The 23,098-nt window shown below is 38.7% G+C and overlaps 2 protein-coding genes, 1 long non-coding RNA gene and 1 pseudogene across 5 annotated transcripts; 1 reads left to right on the top strand and 3 right to left on the bottom strand.

The window, feature by feature from the left end:
• Nucleotides 1-4,593: 4,593 nt before the first annotated feature.
• LOC135262393 (odorant receptor 131-2-like) lies at nucleotides 4,594-5,662 on the bottom strand. The gene has a single exon (XM_064349428.1). It carries the CDS (start codon nucleotides 5,634-5,636, stop codon nucleotides 4,815-4,817), a length of 822 nt encoding a protein of 273 aa, XP_064205498.1. The 5' UTR covers nucleotides 5,637-5,662; the 3' UTR covers nucleotides 4,594-4,814.
• A 4,138-nt stretch (nucleotides 5,663-9,800) lies between these two features.
• LOC135262394 (uncharacterized) lies at nucleotides 9,801-10,725 on the top strand. 3 transcript variants are annotated; one of them, XR_010332211.1, is made up of 3 exons: nucleotides 9,801-10,201; nucleotides 10,286-10,564; nucleotides 10,611-10,725. It is a non-coding gene; the product is annotated as an uncharacterized LOC135262394 (long non-coding RNA). The 3 variants fall into 3 exon arrangements; XR_010332210.1 differs by having other exon boundaries at nucleotides 10,286-10,558; nucleotides 10,604-10,725; XR_010332209.1 differs by having other exon boundaries at nucleotides 10,286-10,725.
• A 7,015-nt stretch (nucleotides 10,726-17,740) lies between these two features.
• Nucleotides 17,741-18,698, bottom strand: LOC135262553 (odorant receptor 131-2-like; annotated as a pseudogene).
• Nucleotides 18,699-19,363: 665 nt separating this feature from the next.
• LOC135262395 (odorant receptor 131-2-like) lies at nucleotides 19,364-20,343 on the bottom strand. The gene has a single exon (XM_064349430.1). The coding sequence runs from the start codon at nucleotides 20,340-20,342 to the stop codon at nucleotides 19,386-19,388; it is 957 nt and encodes a 318-aa protein (XP_064205500.1). The 5' UTR covers nucleotide 20,343; the 3' UTR covers nucleotides 19,364-19,385.
• Nucleotides 20,344-23,098: the final 2,755 nt, after the last annotated feature.

Consider the following 23,098-nt stretch of genomic DNA (forward strand, 5'->3'; position numbering starts at 1 on the left):
AGTACTCTATATACAGTACTGTGCAAAAGTCTAAGGCACCCTAGATTTTTAAATATAATATATAGTATATATTTGGTCTTCGATGTTTATTTTTTGTTTTCTGCATTAGTGTGTCAGTAGAAAAGAGCTAATTTGAGATTTCCAAACATGAATTCTCTAAAAAAGGAAATTTTACAGATACATTTTTGTATTTTGTTAAATAAAGTAATATTTTAAGTAATAGACTACTTTTCAGATCAAAAACCTGATCAAGGGTCTATGGGATTACCTGGAGAGCCAGAAGCAAGCGACGCAGCCAAAATATGCAGAAGAATTGTGGCAAGTTCTCCAAAATGTTTGGAACAACCTATCAGTTGATTTTCTTATAAAACTGCCGGACAGTGTACCTAAGAGAATTGATGTAGTTTTAAAGGCAAAGGGTGGTCACACCAAACATTGATTTCATTTAATTTTTAACTATTTACTGCTATTTATATTATTTTTTCGATATTTATAACCTTTCATTTTATTATTCTTGAAAGCATCTTAGCTGTACAGCATTTTTTTTTACAGGTGCCTAAGACTTTTGCACAGTACTGTATATATATATATATATATGTGCGTATGTGTGTGTGTATTTGTGCATGCATGTGTGTGTGTGCCATACCTGGGTCAAATAATAATTTCAAATGTTACATGACCATTCAAATACATTTATTTCCTTTTGTAAATGTAGGAAATACATGTGCAATTTGAATTTTAAATATTTGGTGGTGCAGTGGGTGCTGTTACCTCGACATGGGTTTGAATCTTGGCTTGGGGCCTTTCTGTGTGGAGTTTGCATGCAGGTAGGCTAATTGAAGACTCTAAATTGCCCATAGGTATGGGTATGTGAGTGAATGGTGTGTGTGCCCTGCGATAGATTGGTGGCCTGTCCAGGGTGTATTCCTGCCTCTTGCCCATTGCACGCTGGGATAGGCTCCAGCACCCCCCGTGACCCTGCTCAGGATAAGCGGGTATAGATAATGGATGGATATTTTGTCTAGTTCAGTAATTTGAAAATAAATGCAAGAAGACCAATTCCTTTTATTTTATTTATTTGTAAATACTTAGTGAAGAGAACAAATACGTACATTTCAAATAACAGAATTAATTCAAATGATTGAATCAAATACTATTTTAAAGAAATTATTACAAAAATGAAATATCAATTTGTTCTGTATAATTTAAATACTGTTTTTAAATAATATTTCAAATGAAATTCCAGTTAACTCCCCACTTTTGTTTGTGTATTGACCATCTGACTCCAAGTCCATTCCTAATAATCTGCCACTTTGTGGGCTCCACACTCTGTCAGTGGAGGGAATAGCATGCCTGGTAATTGAGCACAATATTCTACATAAAGGGCCTGCTTGAGTGCACCAGTGTGAATGTTTGGAACTGTGTTCTTGGAAAGTCCTATTTTATAATATGTATTAGCCTGCCTTAATTTTATGATATTTCATTAATTATGATACAACAATAAGATTCTAAAAACAAACAGACTAATGACTGTTCAATGACTCTGTGGATATATCTACGATGGTTATAATTAATAAAAGAGCATACAGTAACAGCATAACGTAGGTATTGATGTAACAGATACACAAGGAATTCAGAAAAATATACCACCATTAAGCATGAAACAAGTCAAGTTTGTTGTGTGTTTTCTATCAAATGATCTGCAACACAGTATTTCAAAATAAACAAAATTAATTAAATTAGTTTATTTACATTACATTTATTTGGCAGATGCTTATATTCAAAGTGACGTACAATAAGTGCATACCAAAGGTCATTGGAACAACTACAAAACACAGGTCACATGAGGTACAATACTCATTTTGTACAGTTATTCATAGCCATAAGCACATTAAGTCCAGCACACACAGTGAACATTACTCTAACCAAACCTATGCTAAGTCAAACTAGGAGTCATTTCAAGCTACAACATCAAGACAATGATACAAGGCACAATAAGTGCCGGTTGGAGGTACATGTAAGATAAGTGGCACAGGAGGTACATGTGTAGCATGAAAAAGGGGAATTTTAAATGCTATAAATAATCAGCAAAGTGGTGATAGTAAGTTAATCGTGGTATAGTCTGAAAAGATCCGTCTTCAGACCATGGCGGAAGATGGGCAATGAGGGAGTGGTTCGTGGAGGGACATGGAGTTTGTTCCACCAATGGGGAGCTAGGGGTGGTAGGGACGAGTGAGAACCCTTTACCCGGATGGCAGGGGGTGCAAGGCACCCTGCTGCCGCAGAGCAAATTGGTTGAGCAGGCATATAAGATTGAATCATGTCCTGTAGGCCCAAATGTATTCAGTGTATTGCAAAAACAAAGGAATTGGCCTTACTGTTCCAATACGTATTTCTGAGATCTGTTGATGCATCTAGTAGGGGTGGAGGGAGATGCCACTGTTTGTATATGTAAGTGTATTTGTTCAACCAACAAAATTATTTGTATTTGTATTTGGATAAAAATTCCTGATTTTACCATTATAATCACTGGCACTGCCACTGTTGCGATATTAAAGCATTAAAGTAATGGTTTTGCAATTACATCAAAAATAGCAAACAGGTCATTTGCTTTTTAAAGAAGTTTTTAACAAACAATTATCAATATGTTGAATAGTTGTAACAGGCTATTTATAACACTAAGGAAAACAAGCAGTCAAATCAAGCTTGAAACATAAGCAAAATGCTTTTATAAAGCTTGATACATAAGCAAAATGTTTTACTGAACTGCATAGTATGAACTGCATGAACCTCACCACCACCCCTACCCAAGGAACACTGAAGTCAGTTATAAACTGAAAAAAAAGCTTTTATAATTAAAAAAAAATTGTTCCTCATCTTCATTATGAACTAAGCCATGAATTCCTAATGAAATAAAAAAAAACTACAGATTGCAAGGCTAGTATGTTTTGTTGTTTTTTGTTTATTACTTTTTCTTTCCTCTTTGTTGAAGCCTCACTTCACCTGTATGTTTGATTTGCATAAGCTTGGATATATTAAAGAAAAAAATCTAAAATCTTCCCTGGGTGGAATACATCTCCAGCTATTATGAGCTTATTCAAACTCCCCTAAGATGTATTTTGTGGAGACAAGCTCCTGCCCATGAGCTGGGAGCAGTCTAGACTGATATACGGAAAAGTTGCATGGAGTAAACGAAAACCATATATTGCAAAACTATTTTCTTGAAATAAAGGAGACCTACTTCAATGTTCGTATTTCTAAATTATGTTGGTTTTGTTATATAGGTGAAGGGAAAATGTATAAGGGAATATTACAGGAACGCTGAGAAAAGCGTTAAAATGTGTATGACAAAACACAAAATGGAAAAAAAAGTTAAAGAAATACAAAGTGCTATATTCAAATTCAGCACATTAACATGGACTACGCACCATCACTCTCCTCTTACCAATTTCACAGAGAACACGCAGCTTTTATGGTTCTCTGGAACCACACGCACACAAATCAGTTTGTGTCATGTAGCTGCTCTATTCAGTTTATTCAAAGTTTATACAAAAATCCTGTTGGCGGCGTTATCTCCATGGAGTTCTAAGCATATCATTTCCTTAACTACTGCATCCAGAACTATTTATCCCCAACCTAAATGCTTTATCAACTTCAACAACATCATGCAATTGCAGTGAATGCATTTCATGTGATTATATGTGTGAAATTCATTTCAATAGAGTGCAATTGGGAAATATGTATGAAAGCACCAGTCACTCAGTTGAATAGCATGCCGAAGTAGACAGAAACACGTTCACGTCTTAGTAAAACCATCTGTTGTTGTCTGTTGTTTGGGGAGGGGGGTTTGTGAGGAAACAAATGCCTGTATTTCTTTACTGAGTGAATTATTTATAATTTAGAAAAATCTGTTATTTTAAGCCCAAAATTTAGGAAAGTCATGGAACGAGGAGGACATCGCATTTACGGCATTGGAGCAATTCAAATTTCACAGTAAAGTTCCCAAAGCCGGATGATGTTGCTCTAGCCTATAAAGGGTTGAGGGCAACTCTAACTTGCTGTCCTTCCACAGGCTTGTATGTGCGTGTCCAATTGACAAACTTGGTGCTGATGATTGAGCAAATTTCATTAACGAGATGGGAAAAATCTGAATCTGAATCTGAATAATATTGGCCAAATTCTGGGGGAGAAAACATTCGGAGAGAATGAATTCTTCTAGTGTTGCCGAATATAGTATTTGTGTTCAGCGCCATCTCTAGTATCTAGGCAGTATAACCACTAGCTTCCGTTGGCAGTCATTTTGTTGTTACCAATGTATTTTCTGATCAGAAAGCTCCTCAATCTTTTTTATGTAACAAATTATGATGTCATTTCTATCCATGGCAGTTATCAAGATGGACTTCTTCTTTTATAGACAGTTTTCAATGGGTTGAACATCATGCTTGGGCATGTAGTTATGACATTCAAGGCCAGGTTATACTCTCTGGTGGTAGGCAAATGGCATGCCAAATGTGTTGAATGGTCTCATTGGTACACATTCTTTTGTTCTTACTTTTTTAAATGAGAGAAATCTGTTTTTCAGGTTTGGTTTATTTAGAAAGACTTCTGTGAAATTTAAAACATTTATCATACATTTAACATTCATTTTATCCTTCCCCCATTATTTACACAAATATCTGGTAATATTTTACCTGTTATTCCAGTAAATGTCTGAGGGAATGGGTTTACAGAATGTAGGAATATAACGTGACATTTTTCTGGATGGTGGCTTAAAAATTGGTTATAAAATCACATAATTAAAACTATTGACCCTCCTAGTGTGTTATTAAAACAGGTTTGACTGTGCTGTGGTTGCACTGGAAGTACCTGAGAAACAGTGGCCGGATAGCATTGTCCCTCAGGCCATAAATGAGGGGACTCAGACATCGAGGAAGAATAACAAATGTTAAAAAGATGAACAATTGCAGATGCACATACACGGAAGCGTCGGTCCCTGAAATCAGCGCCTCAACCGATGCATGGACAAAAGAGGTGAGACACAGTCCCAGCTGAATCAGGTGGAGCAGCACGGTGTTGCGTGCTCTCTTGGCAGAATCCTTGTTTGTGCGGGCAGATTTAGCCGCTAGCGTAATACCAATGTAAGTGTAGATGATTGTCACAGCCACAACCACAAGGAAAAAAATACTTAACCACTGTTCCAAGGCGATCTGCCATTTGTCAATGAATATCTGCTGCCGTGTACAAATTATAGGTGTAGTGAAAGACAGGGGATCAGTCACAATCATGTAAAACATGTCAATCGTGAAGTTAATTGAGCTAATGAGCCACGTTACTCCGATGGCAATCTTTGTCCTCCTTTTGGTGGCAATCTCTGCGTGATGCAAAGGGAAGCAAATGGCCACATAGCGCTCCAGTGAAATCACTGCCAGGTTCAGTGAGCTGTTGTTGGTGCTGATGACGGTAATCAGTATCAAAATAGCACAGACAGCCCTAGCCAAGTGGATATATGCCAGGGCCAATAAGTATAGCACTAGAATGCTAATAAGAGTAACAGAATCATTGAAGAGCATGTGGGCAAAGAGGATGTAGCGGGAGTTCTCCCTGAAATTTGGTTTGCTCCACAGAATGAAGAACATGATGCCATTCAAGAAGCTAAAGAATAGTGCTGTAGATGTTACCACAATTGCATCTGTCACAGTTATGGCATTCATCTGTGCTTGGTAGATTTGGTGGTACATGAATGTGAGCTGTCCAGATGAAACGTTGCCCTGCTCCATTGATCACTTCCTTCTTATCTACAGCAAAAATCTGTATCACCTTGAATGTTAGCAACAGAGACAATTGATCTCTTTTACTTAAATCAAACTGTACAATTCAGTAAAATATAAAGAAAATCCTCTGCACTCCTGACATAATGTTCTGTCACAGGTGCAAAAGAGAAACATAAACTGCAGTACATTGAAGAGACCCTTGCGATCCTTGCAAAAGACTGAATGCTTCTTCTATTTGACGTTCATATTGCCATTTCAAATTTAAATAATAACCAAAATATAAAGAAACCAATAAACTAAATAACTGAGATCTTTTTAAGAAGTAAAACCGGGAATACCGTTCGGCTCCTTTTGTTGCTGTGCAGCATCTGACAATCTGTGTGCAGGTGACATTTATTTATGTACAAGAATGAAACAGTGATGTCATGCAGTCATCACTAGAGTATATGCAATGACACAACTCCCCTTGAAGGTTTGTGACCTCATATGGTTTGTGTTTGTTACCCTGCGTTCACACAGCGACCAACTCCGTTGATTAGTTGCTCAAGTTTACTAGGCTGAGGGAGGGGCAGGAGCTTCCTGTTGTATACTCTTAGTGGTCTCGTGCAACTACATATTATTGAAGAGAAATGGGTCATTTTATGAAAATGGTGGCTTTCCTGTCCCGGCCTTATTCACCAGGAAAAACACTCAAAAGTATCAGACAATGACACAAAATATACATTTTTTGTTTTACTTTAAGTGTTTTATTGTTAATAAAACATATGTAAGACAGTTATATTGCAAACCATTTTTAAAAATATATTGTAGAGCATGGTCAGTGCCATTGGCTTGTCCCTCGGGTAAGGAGTCATGGTTTAGTGACATGTTTTGAGTTAAAATACATGTTTTTCTCCCCCTTTAAATGTCATAATACAAAGGAAAGTATTATAGTTATTTAGTAGACTACTTGAAAAACTATAATATATCAACTAAATAAAATAATTTACAGGAAATAGCTGTCCCTTGATTTAATGTCACCGGTGTCCACATTTCTAAAAACCACCACTGAAAAAATCCTTGCCAACTTCTTCCTGGGTCAAAGGTTCATTGGAGGCAGGGCTGTTTTGAAAAGCACAAAGTGAGTGTGCACTTTCTTTTCATATGTTAACAATTTTATGCATAAATCACTGGTGTTATACAGTTTATAGTAAGGGGAAAGGTAATTTGATTAAAATAACTGATCAAATTGTATGATTAAGTGATTTATTTACAATTTAGGAAGTGTGGTTTGACCTACAGTGGCCACCATCTTGGATATGCCATCTTGCCTGCAGATTTATCACGGGTGTTATCGTCACTAGTGTTACTGTTCCAGTTAGTAACACCAGTGACATGAGGATAACACCAGTGGCAATCAATAACACCACTAACTTTTTTCCCAAAGTAAGGTTTCATAAAACCCTCAACAATTAAAACAGACTTATTAGCATTTTATTACTGTTTCAATATTGTAACCACATAATATGTCTTTCCTTTTGATAGATATGGCGAAATTAAGTGCTGCTGAAAAGCAAAGACTGTACAGACAGCGCAGGGATGCTGACCCAGACCGCAGAGCAGCCTACCTTAAAAAAACAAAACACCAAACTTACTTAAATGATTTAGAGTCAAAAAAGAAAGAGAGTGAAGGATCTCACAGAAAGGTAAAAAAAAAAAAAACAGGAGCAAAGGAAATGGTGGGTCAGACAGGCAAACACAGAGAGAGATTGAGAGCAGGAACGACAGTGTTGACCCCCCTATCCTCTCCAGACAGTGAACCCACAACTACAAGGTCAGAATTAAGACAATGTGTCTGAAGGAAGACATAAGTACTTATCTACAGAGTTACTTAAAGCAGAGTTTCCCAACCGGTGTGCCGTCAGGCGAGGTCAGGTGTGCCGTGTGAAAAATCCTTTAAAAAATTTTTAATGTTCAAATGAATTTAAAAAACTTAAATGAACAAATCCCATTCACAAACGCCAAAATAAATGTCATTAAAATGCATATTGCTTAATTAAAACCCCAAAAGAACATTTAGGCCTACTGCTGGCACGTCACATCAATGTCAATACGTCGCTCTCGGTTTTTTCTGTTGGCGTGGTGTGCCATGAGATTCTGTAAATTTGGAAAGTGTGCCGTGGAAGGAAAAAGGTTGGGACACGCTGACTTGAAGGGATAGTTTACCCACAGCAAGCCAGGCTTTTGTTTACCTAGCCAATGTTTCAAATGCAATTTTTTTAGCATTTGTGGCACAAAACCAAAACATGGATCACTTTCATACCGTGTCCATAGACTGCTTACACTGTAAGGAAACCAATATGTAATTTTGTAATTTGGATGAACTATCCCTTTAAGAAGGCCTACACAATATTTGTCACATGGCACGAGAATTGATGTATACTGTTTATGTTTATATACTGTATATGTTTTAACAAGCTATGTAGTTTTGTGGATAGGCATGACAGAATAAGATTTCATGTTCATAATATGTTGCAAGTGTCATTTTCAGATGCTTATCCCTGTACTCTTGTTGTATAACACCGGGTGCAATTGTACAATAATAATAAGTTGTTCGTTCATTTTTCCTCACTGAGCGAAGCAATAATATGGAGGTCAAACCTGTTTTGGGGATCTTTCATAAAACATATTTTGACAGTTTATTCTTCATGCATAATGTCATAAATGCTACAGTATAGTCAAATAACAACATATAAATCACTAATTTGCCAGAATATAACTGTTGTTTCCTATAATATGATTTTAAAAATTAACCCCTTTGCTCCGCATGTAATCACTGTAGTTGGAGGGAAACGCATCATCACCTGTGCGACATTGAGGGTGGGGTTATCTGTTTTCCTTTAACAACATGAACCAATATTGTGTGGTATTCGTACAGTAAAACTAATATATTGTACGCTTTTACTGGTATGTATTGTTATGGGGTGCGTTATTTAATGAAAAGTGTACTCTCCAAACGTAATACGCGCCAAAACTCTCACTTTCAAACATGGGCCCCGTGGCTTCAAAATTCCATTCCAGTTGGGGACTGGGATTGACCAGGGTCATGTCCCCATTTTCACCCTAATAAAAAAAAATACCCATTCGTAAAACTAAAATCCTTTATACCATACTGTAGACACGTACTTGTAAAAAACAATATATGTAAAAATATTGTTGTTGAAACAAGTTTTCCTGATGACATAGCCCCCAGAAAACATGTACCCTGGCAACAAAATACTTTGTTGCCAGGGTACATGTTTGTCGGATTCCTGAGGGTTGCGCATGTCACCAGAAAACATGTACACTGGCAACAGGTTATAGCTGGCTATGGAATACTATTCTAACTGCAGGGGATTCAGATTCCAGAGGGTTGTGCATGCCTCCTTTTCACCGTAATTCCAAAAAACACCTATTTGTAAAACTCAAATGCTTCATACCACAATGTAGATAAGACCTTGATGAAGCCGCACATGTAAGGATCGTGCTGTTCAAACAAGTTTTCCCGATGACCTAGCCACCAGAAATCATATACACTGGCAAGCAGGTCATAGCTAGCTGTGGCTATTCGACCTCGTGGGGATTCAAAAGCCAAAGACGGCGCATGTCTCCTTTTCACCGTAATTATAAAAAAAACACATTCGTAAAACTAAAATACTTTATACCACACTGTAGATAAGACCTTGGCAAATATATATGTGTAAGAATCTTGTAGTTCAAACAAGTTTCCCTTGTGACTTGGCCACCAGAAAGAATATACTAGCAGTGTCGCATATTTTGCGGTCTCCCGCAGGGAAAGGAAGGGTAGTTCCCTGTGTGGGAAAACGGGATGCTTAGGGGCCATAGGAGGACGATTAATTGATTGATTGGATGATGAGATGACTGATTAGGTACTTGATTGGGGAATTGACTAATGATTATGGACTGCACGAGGAATGCGTTGGGGCTGAGCTCCCGAGGAGTATAAATGAGCGCACCTGGGGTGAAACAGAAGCCGCTTTTCCACCGCGTGGTACCGGCTCGGCTCGACTCGACTCGACTCGACTCGTTTTGGTACCAGGTACTTCGTTTTCCACTGCAGGTAGTACCCACGTCAATGTAGCTGGTCGTCATAGCGACGCCGCATGAAACTGCCGTTTCTGACCAATCAGTGGTCTGTAGTGTTTTTACGTCACCTTTTGGCATCGCCTCAGCTTGCTGGGAACCTCGACAGAGGTGATACCAAAAAAGTACCAGGTACTATCCACAACTTTTGCCTGATGGAAAACCAAAAAAGGTGGTGAGTGAGTAGAGAGAAGTCAAGTTGAGCCATTACCATGCGGTGGAAAAGCAACTTGAGTGTTTCTTTTTTAATTTTGGACGAGAGGCGAGCTGGGAGAGTGGCTGTCTCCGGGCTCATGAGTGTTTGGACGGTGTGATTTTAGTGTTATTTTCAGTTGGTTTGGTTATTTTCGTTTATTGTGTGAGTGCGATGTTCAGTGTTTTGAGTGCGGCAGAACAAGCGCCTAATTTGTGAGCGGGCGGCTGCGGAGATCGGAACCTGGCAGTGGCTGCGAGCAAGGCGGGAGAGTCGGTATCCCCTTCGGGGCTGACAAACGGAGAGCGGCGGTGACTGCAGAGTGGGTCGGCACGGCTGAGTTGGTGGAGCCGGAGAGTGGTGCAAGGCTTTTGCTTGAGGAGATCACTCCCCCAGACCATAAGGAACGTGTTTCCGGCAATCCTAACAATGTGTGGGTTCAAAGCCAGTGTGAGCCGGGAACTGAGCGGCAGTGGGTGTGTCCATCCCCCCCCCCCCCTGTCCTACAGTCGGTGAGGCCACAGGACACCGACTTGAGAGGAGAGAGTGGTAACTGCAGACTGGTGAGATCCTCTGTCCGATTTGTGTCCCTGTTTTTATGAATTGTAAAGCTCAATAAAACGTGACCTTTGTTCTTTACTTTGTGCCATTGTGCTGTGTGAGTGGTGGGTCCAGCAGAAACCTGGTTAGTGGTAGGGGGCAGGAGTGCGGTTTAACCACCTGCGCATTTCCCCCGTTACAGCAGCACGTTATAGCGGTCTATGGAACACTATTCTATCTGCAGCGGATTCGGATTCCAGAGGGTTGCGCGCGTCTCCTTTTCACTGTAATTACAAAAAAACACCCATTCGTAAAAATCAAATGCTTTGTACCATAATGTAGATAAGACCTTGACAAAGAAATGCATATTAAAAAAAAAAAAAAATCATTGTTCAATAGAGGTTTAGCTGTGTAGACACGCCAGAAAACATTTTATAGGGCTTCTTCATTGGCAAAAATTGGACGAATCGGAATTGAACAGTCAGGATGTCAAGACAGGAATTGGCTACAATTTGAAAAACATTTCATTTCAGCAAAACGCAAGCCTTCTGGGGTTATTTTGAATAAGATAGCGACTGCCGTTTTTTTTTTTTTTTTTTTTTGCCACATCGCTTCTAAAATGGCTGTCCCTCAGGATGCTGGCAGCTGTAACGTTTTTAGGACACCTGAACATATCGGACGTATCAATAACTAATAACCAATTAATATTTTAAACATTTCAGTTTTTCTTGTGGTGAAATGAGTAATAATGCCTTCAATGTGATTAGTTTTTTTATAATGACCCCAAGTTTGCATAAAAATTCCTAATTTATATATAAAGTAAAAAAAATAACATTGCTGAACTATCAGTGCACTTCTGAAACTTTAATTGCTCTATGTACTCCTGTTAAAGTGAGCTCAGATGCCAATTTTGTTTTGTTTCTGCATGGAACTCCCATTGTGATTACATCGCAGGCAGAACATTCAACCTCCCTAGAAATAATTCGCGAAATGGTATCATATCGGTTGGAGAAATAGGAAGCTCGAAACTCTGATTGGTGGTTGACGGGCGATGCTCGCGAAAAGTTAAACTGTGGGCAACATTTTTCATTCAACTTTGGTTGCTCAGTTTCTTGTGTTGCAGGGTGTCGCTCAGCTACATAGAGAATGAACTTTTGGCAACTCGGTTGATGAGTTGCTCGCTGTATGAACGCACTTTTATGTGACAGGTAATTAATTGGTCAGGATGACCCAGAAGATACTAGGAATGAATCTGGATCATTCTGTGTTTCAAAACGACACGTGGCAAAAGATAAATGGTAGTCATTTTACATGAAAGGCGGTTGAATGTTGCAAGCTTTAACATGTCTAAAACTGCAGGGAATATTAGACTTGCAGGGGGTCCATATACTCCCTGTAAAAGTGGTCAGGGAATCATGGAAGGACATTATGTTTTTAGTCAAGCAACACTTAAAATGGAACATTTCAGTTAATGACTGAATTTTAAGAGATTGAAGACATAATTAACACCATGGACAGGAGCCTGGAGCTGGAGGTTATCATTTTTTCTGAATATATATTACTACTGAAATGTAAAAGTATTTAATTTAATTGACTTTTTCCATTTCCTTATAAGTAATGTAAGATTTTTACCTTGAAAATATTAGAAAATAGCCATGATAAGGCATATCTGAGAGGCACTGGTAATCTCTGTCTTTATGCACTGTGCACTTTTGCTGAATTTATGCGTATTTACCTGTATTTGTTGTTCTAAAATGTGTTTGAGTTGTTTCTGGGTGTGGTGCTCTTCTCTGGATTTTCAGGACTTTTATAGACACTAGGGCAGCACAGTGGTGCAGTGGGTAGCACTGTTGCCTCAGCAAGAAGGTTGTGGATTTGAATCTCGGCTTGGGCCTTTCTGTGTGGAGTTTGTATGTTCTCCTTGTGTCCGTGTGAGTTTCCTCTGGGTACTCCGATTTTCTCCCACAGTCCAAAGACATGCAGTAAGACTAATCAGAGACTCTAAATTGCCCATAGGTAAGAGAGTGTGAGTGAATGGTGTGTGTGCCCTGCAATAGATTGGTGGCCTGTCCAGGGTGTAATCCTGCCTCTCACTCAATACAAGCTGGGATAGGCTCCAGCACCCCCGCAACCCTGCCTAGGAATACACGGGTGTAGATAATGGATGGTTAGCTGAACACACAGAAGGTTTAAATGTCAGATTTAATGGGTGAACCAAAACAAGTTGATTGACAGATTGGGCTCATCAAGAAAAGCAAAAATAAATAGGAAAATATCTATCGAAATAAATGAATAAATAAATGTGAAAGTAAATCAATGTCAAGTAATATTTTACTCAATAAATTGCACATACATATATATCTCTATATTGTTTTCCAGATTTATTTATATATTTTTGATTATTGCATTTATTAATGTTTATATTTGCACATTTATTTATTTATCATTGTGGCATTCTCTGTTGTATAATTATTGTGCTAGAAGGCCTATAGACACAGGCCCATCAGTTCTGTGTTGTGTGTTTGAGCAGGAGATGTAACAGGAGCAGGAACTTTGCAGAGTAAACTGCTCCCTGCTTTGTGGATGGCCTCATGTCATGTGTGGAGTGAGGTACCGTGACAGAGAAAGCTCGAGAGTGCCATTAAAATGTTTTGGCTCTGCATTGCTCCCCTGCCCCATCATTAATGCTCTCATTCATTATTAACGTCCACTCGTAGCTGTGGGAGCAGTTGGGTACATGTTTTGTCCTGTGTTTCTCTGTGGATGTGTTATGCAGGGTGTTTGGCGAGATGTCGCAAGCTTCAGCCAAGATTCAGTGAGTGTGAGAGCCATATTATACACACACAGAAGAAATGAATGCAGTTACTGGCAGAAGTATAGTACGATGGTTAGGAAACTGTCCATATAACCTAATGGCTGTCAGTTGGATTCACAGATAGGGCATTGCTGTTGTACCCTTAAGCAAGGTTCTTCAGTTTATATGTACCTGTTAGCAATGGATTCTACATTAAAATGAGAGCATTTTCACTGTTTTGCTTAAAGTCACGTATGAACCTTAAATTAATATGTTGTCCAGCAGTAGCGGCGGCATGAACATTTGAATTAGACTGCACTGCAAAATTACCACAATTTTAGTTAAAATTCAGAACATACACTTTATTTGTGTAGTGTGTTTGGGCCACTGAGCATTCACACTGAGGGTTCATGGGCTTTGCGAGTAATGAGGCATTAAACAGTAGTTTTTCCTACATTTTCACTGAACAACTTCTGAAGCACTGACGGGCAATACACAGCCAGTGAAAGATACCATTATATAATGTGTCATAAAAATTACTGTTTGTGTTTGTGATGTGTCGAAGGCAGTGAAGAATCCATGAGAAAATAATGGCACAAGATAAGAAAGGAACTGTCAAGCTGATACAAGAGATGGAAGTGAGACAGAAGCATGGCTTCATGTTTTCATGTTTTTTCAGTCTGTCTCTGTATTAATCCTAATTTATAAACCCAGATGCCTCATCCAGTTAAAAGGTTTTAGTGTAATGACATGCTACATATTGGTATTGAATGCTGATTGTAGGGTAGCACTTATCCTTCTTGTTGTTTTCATTTTATGCATGCACCCCATATCCACATGGCCAAGAATGACCCAACCTTCGCCAGACCCAACATGTTAAAGCGTCTTCATTGAATTTTAAATCCTAAATTAAGATTTTTAATTTAGAAACATCACTAATCAATAAATCGGTGAATAACTCTTTTCCTACATCACAGTCCAGAGAGCCTGTATGTCTTCAGGCTATATCATTCAGTTTTAATTCAAAACACACATCGCAATTTATTTTTTGCTGTAATAAATGTGTGGTGCTTAACTTTGATCATAACTTCTGGGTCTCTATTTTCTGATATGGCCTGTTGCAGAGCTTCATGTAACCACATACCACACTAAAACAGGAACAGTGAAACAACAAAGGATTATGCCCCTTTTTTGTTACCATAGCAAAAAAGACTAGAAATACCGCCTTGCGGTTGTATGCCTCCGCCTTTGACCACCAAAATCTAATCAATTCATCCTTGAGTCCAAGTGGATGTTTATGCCAAATTTGAAGAAATTGCCTCAAGGCGTTCCTGAAATATCATGTTCATGAGAGAATGGGACAGACGTGAGGTCACAGTGACCTTGACCTTTCACCACCAAAATCTAATCAGTTCATCCTTGAGTCTAAGTGGATGTTTGTGCTAAATTTGAAGAAATTCCCTCAAGGCGTTCCTGAGATATTGCATTCACGAGAGAATGGGACGGATGTGAGGTCACAGTGACATTGACCTTTGACCACCAAAATCGAATCAGTTCATCCTTGAGTCCAAGTGGACGTGTGTGCCAAATGTGAAGAAATTCCCTCAAGGCAAAAATGTGTTTTGTATTCCCTCAAGGCAAAAACGTGATTTGTGAGGTCACAGTGACCTTGACCTTTGACCGTTGACCACCAAAATCTAATCGGTTCATCCTTGAGTCCAAGTGGACGTTTGTGCCAAATTTGAAGAAATTCCCTCAAGACGTTCTTGAGATATCACATTCACGAGAATCGGGACTGACGGACAGATGGACAACCCGAAAACATAATGCCTCTGGCCACGGCTATGCCGTTGCAGAGGCATAAAAATTGGCAAAAAAAAGTTGTTGCCTGTAATTGGAAAAATGTATTAAAAGTAGGTGGTTGCCGGTTCATATTATGGTGAGATGTAAAACAGCAAGCTATTAGATATATAGACTTAACTTATGTTCATTGACATGGATATGAGCATCTGTTATACTGCTTGGAACTTTACTTCTTCATTACATGAGAACAGAACTTGTAGGAACCATTCCTCAACCTTTTCCCTGGATATGGGTATCTGTGTTTCAAATCAGCCATACAAACATTTAAAGGATAATTATTTTTATTGAAACCATAAAGCATATCTTGAAGTGAACATTTACTGTATCATGAAAACAGGTTTAACTGTGTTGAGCTTGCACCTCAAGTATTTATGGTAGTAATTTCTGGAATCTATTGTCCCTCAGCTTTCAATGAGGGGACTCAAACATCTGAGAAGAATGATGAGTGTAAGAAGGTTCCAGATTCGGGTACAAGAACAGAGTAGTGCCAGCCATGGCCGTCAGAAATTGAAAGATTCTGTACAGAAAAGAGGTGAGACAGTTCCAGATGGAGCAGCACAGTTCTCTTTGTATCTACATTAACAAATACAGCAAGCATTACAAATGTACCAAAGTTAATTTCCTACAGTACATGCACTCAACAGTGGTCCGGTAGTCTGAGAAAAACGAGCCCTTAATCTTTGGCCAAAAAACCCTTTGGTGTAAAGTTCGGAACAAATCCTACAGATTCACAAAATGTGTCAGATGTAAAAAATATTTGTTTTGAGGGTCATCTTGGATGTAAAAATTTAAATGATATTTGTATATAAATATAAATGAAATGTAATTATAATGTAATATTAATCACATTTGGTGTATTATGATGCCTATTTGTTTTTACCATTTTATAGATAAGACTGGAGACTTGGGTGTGACTTCCAAAATTATGGCTAGGGGCTCTATTTTCCAGCTGGCTCATGGTGTGTGGGCTAGCTGTTGCACTGGTGAAGTGGCATTTTCATCATGGTGATTGTCGCGCCTGAGCCCATTTGGTAATTTGAAGTAGGACGAGAGGGGCAATTGGGGATGGGTCTGCAATTATGGTGACAGAGTAGTCTGTGACTCGTGCCTGCGCAACCCAACTGCTCAGACCAGGTCTGTGGTGCAAGTAGCAGCCCAGCATACAGCGAGTTGCTAATATTGTATTCCGTTCTTTTTCTTACACATATCTGTAATGAGAAGAATGACAATACACGCAACTTCAGCTTGAACAATCTTTTCATTTATTTTGCAACTGTAGTTATGATAGCTATATGCAAGTTACATTCAAGTTAAATTAACTGCATTAATTACCGCCTTCCAAGCTAATTTAACATAATCTGGTAGTGCTCAATATGAAAGGGGCTGATAAACAACAAACCATGTTTGTCTGTATCGTATACCGTTAGGTAGCCTAAAAATAAAGTTCATGTGTAGGTCATGCTCTCCGCGGGGCATGTAGGTTATGCATTCCAAATGGAGAAACAAAGAAAAAAAACCCACCGCACCTCAGGAGTGCCATTTGGAAATATTACAAGTTGCATATGTCAATAAGAGGCAAAATAATAAACAAGGAGAAAGTTGTCTGCAAGCGATAACTGACATCCAACCCCCCAAAGGCATACACATTTTCACCTCTAAAGGAGTTTGATCAGTTCAGTTTAATATAAGCAATCAATGCCATTGTTACGAAATAATTCTGGACTTCTGCATTATAATTGTTTCTTTTGTTTGAGCAATAGTTGATACCAAGTCATTTTATTGCTATTAATGGCATCATTGTTCATTTTTTTTGGGTTATCTATACCTGGTTGTATTTTGTTAAATAAAACTTCAAGATACTGCTGTCATTATTTCTTATAGCATAGCACATTAAGCTATTTAGCTACAGCTTTAATGGGAATTTAAAACAGGGCCATATTAATTATAATAGGCTATGTTTAATTTTAATTTTTACCATAATAAATGTATCTTATTGATGAGAATACTTTGAGCTCAATCCTCTAAAAATATGACAGTCCAACTCTGCAGCTCCTGCTTAAGAATATCTTGGGAGAAAGAATTTCTCATGAGTATATTCTTTTTTCCTGCAGTGGTAATTGGCAGTGCACCAGTACACAAAGCACACGGTTGATGAAAATCAGGTCCAGTGAGCTCACTGATAATATATTAAGCCTTATTCAGCCCATTTTCCATCTGAGCCACGTGATTTGAGTTGTGTGCTCCTTGCCTTAGGCCACAAAACTACCAAAATTCAGCAGCCACGCCCAGTGCACCCATGCAGACTTTACCCATGCAACATTGATTCCGGAAAATAGAGCTCTTGGCCCTAAATCTGAAAAAGGGAATATGTCATGTCAAATCATATTTTAAGGCATTACCTCGCTCAGTCAATAATAAAGCTCTTTTAAAAAGTTATTTCATGCAATAAATCTTTTTTTATTGTGTTATGACAACAGGTTTGACTGCACTGGGGTTGCACCTGAAGTACCCCAGGAACAGTGGCCTGAAGGCATTGTCCCTCAGGCCGTAAATGAGGGGACTCAGACATCGAGGACGAATGATGAGGTAAAAAAAGTTCAAGAATTGCAGGTGCAACAACAATGAGTCAGCCGTAAGTAAACCTATCGATCTCTCTAACGTACTATACAAAAAAAGACAAGACACATAATCCCAGCTGAATCAGATGGAGCAGCACAGTTCTGTGTGCCTTTGTGACAGATTCCTTGTTTGTGGAAACAGATCTAGCTGCAACCAGAATCCCAATGTAGGTATAGATGAGAATCAGAGCTACAATTGCAAAGTAAAGACCATTAAATAATTGGGACAATTTTATTTGCCATGTGGCAATGTACAGCATCTGTCGTCTGCAAATTGTGTGTGGTATCAGAAAGTGTGAATCCACCACAGTTTTGTACATTATGTCAACAATAAAATTTAAGGAACTAAGCAACCAGACAACAAAGATGGAAAAATATGTCCTTTTTTGGTGACAAACTCTGTGCCGTAAAGGAAAGCAAATGGTCACATAACGCTCCATTGACATCACTGCCAGGTTTAAGGGGGAGATTGAAAATGTAACAGTAGGTATCAGTACCAGTAGGCTGCAGAGTGCACTGATTACGTGTACACTTCCCACAGCAAGGGAGTACAACACTGCCATGCCCAGCAGATGGACAGAATCACCGATGAGAATGTTAGAAAAGAGGATGTAGCGGGAGGACTCGCTGAAGGTCTGCTTGCTCCTCAGAGTGAAGAACATGACACTTTTGACATAGAAGAAGAATAGGGAAGAAGACAACACCACAACAACTCTTGTTGGAACCACAGCACCCTGTTTTAAATAGAGGGCTTGTACAATCATGAAATCTTCAGAGGAAACATTGGTCTTGGCCATGGATCACTTCCCACTGAAATAAAATGGAAAATCTGCTTGAATGTTAATATCAAGCAATTAAATTAACAAATATTTTTCATATGGCGCATTTTACAAGTAATTTGTCACAATACGCTTTACAGTTTGCCCTGGCCTAAACCTCCATAGAGCAAGCCAGCGGCAACAGTGGAAAAACTCCCTGGAACACATGTAGGAAGAAATCTCGGTAGGAGTCAATGTTCCACAGTACAACAATACAACAGTATACCAGTACATTTCCTGAAATAAATCAGGTCCTCAACCATTTGAAAATAAGCCTTAAGATAATTTGAAATAACAATGGTTTGCCAGCTAATGATTATTTATTCTGCTAGGAGAAAATGCATGGCTGTCCTGTTTAATCATTTTAAAACATGGAAAAGTCAATTGGCAAACTGATACATCAGAATCTAAGCTGGATATTGTATGGTAACTTTGTGAAGTCTGGCACTTCATTCTTCTGCATGGAAAAAGGAATAAAGAAAAACTATTTTATTTATTTTTTTAAGAAAGCGTGTTTTGAGGACCAATGAATAGTGTGAGTTGGAATCTTGCAATTCCAATACTGTTAGAAAATCTTTTAAAGGATGAAAAACATAGTAATAAATTAGACATGAAATAGTTTCTTAAAACCATTTTAATTGGAATAATATTTACTTTTATAATGTTTCATTGTCCAAGTACATCAGGTCTGATTTTTCTGAAGTTGCACCTGAAATACCTGAGGAACAGTGGCCGGAAGGCATTGTCCCTCAGGCCGTAAATGAGGGGACTCAGACATCGAGGAAGAAGGATGAGTGAGATAAAGTTCACGATTTGCAGATAGTACATGGAAGAACCAGTTGTCACAGTCATACTCTCAAAAATTCCATACAGAAGAGAGGTGAGACACAGTCCCAGCTGAATCAGATGGAGCAGCACAGTTCTGTGGGCCTTGCGGGCTGAAACCTTATCTGTAGATACAGACCGAGCAGCTACTATAATACCAATGTAGGTGTAAATGATAGTTAAAACCACAACAACAAAGTAAAAGCTGTTTAATCCCTGGCCCAATTGTATATGCCATTTAGCAGGGAATAGGCCTGGCCGTGTGCAGGGTATGACTGCAGTGAGAGAGTGTGGTTGTTTTATGGTAATATAAAACATGTCGATAATGAAATTTAGGGAGCCGAAAAACCAGACTAATCCAATGGCAATGTTTGTCCTTCTCTGTGTGGTGATCTCTGTGTGCCTCAGGGGGAAGCAGATTGCTACATATCGTTCCAGAGACATCACTGCCAGGTTCAAGGGGGTGGTAGTGTATGTGGTGGCAGGCATCAGTGTCAGCAGGGCACAGACAGTCTTGATCAGGTGAAAGCCTGCTGCACCAATTGCATACAACAATGTGGTACCCACGAGGTGGACAGAATCAATTAATAGCATGTTGGCAAAGAGGATGTAGCGGGATGTCTCACTAAAGGTGGCCTTGCTCCTTAGGGTGAGGAACATGATGCTGTTCACATAAATGAAGAATATGGAAGTTGTAATCACAACAACCACTCTTGTCAAGGTCCCTGTATCCAAATGTAGATGGAAGGCTTCCTGCTGTATGAAAGTGAACTCTTCAGACGAATTTGCCTCCTCCATGGATCACTTGTACCTGAATTGCTGAAAACATATTCATTATAAATATAATTAATCTATTTCACCTATGAAGAAACAGCTCAAAATACATGTTAAGTGTATAACAAAAGGTATATATACATAAACGCATTGGTCATAATATATGCCTTACTGCTACAGTTCAATAAGATATAAAAACATATGTTACAAAGCTGCAAGCAGCCTAGACAATCCTTTGTAAGAAGTAAAATTTGCAATACCTTCAAACATCACCAAAGTTATCATGTCAGCATCAGACAGTGCATGTGCTGGTGACTGATTTATATAAATGGATTAGATGTCTGTTACGTCATGCAATCACATCCAGGGTGTTTAGAATGGCACGCCTCTGAGCTGGACCTTTGTGTGTGTGTGTGTGTATGTGTGTGTGTGACAGGTAATGAACAATTAATTACCTACTAGGTCCTGTTTCCTGTAGAGGTGCATGGAGTGATTCAGCTATTGACATGGCTATTACAATGACACATATTTTTTCACTGTTACTTGTAATTCTAATCGAAAAGTCCAGAAGAGATGAAAATGTACTTTAACGGAGCAAAATGTACTCTATCAGTGTTGATTTGACTAAATATGTTGCTATATAAATATGTGTCAGCAAGGATAAGTAGCTTAAAAAGTAGTGTTTTCTGTGTTTGTCTGTTTATTATCAACAAAGACATCAGGTTCTGGGATTACATGAATGTAAAGATTTCTCTAAGGAATAATGTCTGATATGGATGAGTGTGGTGGAACACAATTTACAGGGGTACTTTTCAGGGCTCTGGACACAGTCCACGTGGGCACACTGGGCGTGGATACTGAATTATGGCATTTTCATGGCTAGAGGCGAGGATGCAAAGCTCAAAGTGTGCAGCACAGGTAGAAAATGGGTTGGATTAGGCTGAATATATTATCAGTGGCTGTGTTGCAGCTGGATTCAATCATATGAAATGAAATGACCACTTTTCATTCCCTTTATGTCATGGTTTTGGCTGATGCCACCATTTCTTTTCCTTCCTGCGCCTTTTCTTCAGTTATTACGGCCATTGGTTTTTTTATGCGCCTTTTCTTTAGTTATTACGGCCATTGAGTTGATTGAATTATACATGTGCAAATTTTCTTTTTACAATTTGCACCTGTTGGCGTTCTATTTAAACCCCAAGCAAGCTGATAAGCTTTGCTTCAGTGTCACTTATGTTGCATGAGAGCTGGTATTCTGTCAAGCGAGGTAAAGGTAAAGGTAAAGGTAAAGGTAAAGGTAAAGGTAAAGGTAAAGGTAAAGGTAAAGGTAAAGGTAAAGGTAAAGGTAAAGGTAAAGGTAAAGGTAAAGGTAAAGGTAAAGGTAAAGGTAAAGGTAAAGGTAAAGGTAAAGGATTGAGTTGCGATATTGGATTGTTGTGGCTATAAAATTAGCACAACAGTCTTTAGCTTTTTTAGATTGTTGGCAACAAGTTGGTGCCACAATCTAAGCTCCGTATTCTTTCTTTAGGGTGTTACTTTTTCAGCCTCGGTTCGAGGTCTGTTTTCTTTGAGTTGCCCCGTTTTCTGCTCTGGCAGTTGTTTTATTTTCATACTCCTTAAGCTTTAGTTTTTTTTTTTTTAACCCAGTTCGTGGGTTGTGTAGAGCTTTTCTTTGGGATACTCTCCCTAAGGAGTATTGTTTTCCTTTCCCTTATTTTTCCGCTGTCCTTGTCTCTTGAGACTTTGTGGCTATTTTACCTCTGGTGAATAGCTTAAAGAACCCCCTGTTCAGTCGCGGTTGGTCTCCCAAAACCCCCACTCCCTCACACTTTAAGAGCTGTGCGCTTTGTGCACGGTCCTGCAAATTTCTATGATCTACCACTGCAATGGAAGACGAGGATATACTCATGAGAAGGTTCTCCCAAGACATTCTTGTGTGAGGGGTGCAGAGTAGGGCTGTCTCTCTTTCCAAAAATTGAGTTTGAACGAATCTCATAAATGAGAGAAATTTGTTTGGATTTGTTCTAATTGTGTTCCATCAAGATTTCATTAAGTCTTTACCTAAATGTTCAATTATTATGGGCCAGTTTTAATTTTCCATTAAACCAGTACCTAAATAGCTTAAACGTGCTATGCTGTAACTAAAAATACTGGCAAAAGTATTTGAAATTCTATTAAACAAAATAAAACCAGGGAAGATTATAACAATGCAAATGAAGCGATTTGCAGCAATACAACTATTTGGTACATGGAACTGTTGCTCAAATGAAAGAAAAAATTATAATGCATGAGTCTATCATTACAACAATGGCATGGCTTACTTAAACTAAACTGGACTGACCGATCTCCTTTAGAGGGGAAATAAGTGTAATCCTTCGGGGGGTTGGAGGGCAGTTACCACTTGCATGTGGCAGGCGAATTTCTCTTTGGTTATATTTAATCTCAAATGGCATAGAACTGGTAATGTTTCCAAATGGCACTCCTGAGGTGTGGTGAATGTGTAGTCTACATGCTATGTGGATAGCGTGACCCACACATGAACTTTATTATCAGGTTGCCTAAAGGTGTACCCTCCAGACAAAACAATAACATGGCTTTTAGTTCATCGGTCTCTTGATATTGAGCACTACCAGATGATATTAAATTAGCTTTGGAGGTGATAACTATTACAAGTAGCTAGCATAATATCTATTTGACTGCAGTCTTTAATTAAAATATAAAGATTGTTCAATCAAGCAGAAGTTGCATGTCTTGTCATTCTTCTCATTGCAGATAGAAAA

The sequence above is a fragment of the Anguilla rostrata genome, chromosome 9 (assembly GCF_018555375.3).
Source record: "Anguilla rostrata isolate EN2019 chromosome 9, ASM1855537v3, whole genome shotgun sequence".
Taxonomy (NCBI): Eukaryota; Metazoa; Chordata; class Actinopteri; order Anguilliformes; family Anguillidae; genus Anguilla; species Anguilla rostrata.

Bases quoted from the DNA above. Each gene is read 5' to 3' on its own strand.
- LOC135262393 (XM_064349428.1), bottom strand. From the start codon at position 5,636: ATGTTCTTCATTCTGTGGAGCAAACCAAATTTCAGGGAGAACTCCCGC.
- LOC135262395 (XM_064349430.1), bottom strand. From the start codon at position 20,342: ATGGAGGAGGCAAATTCGTCTGAAGAGTTCACTTTCATACAGCAGGAA.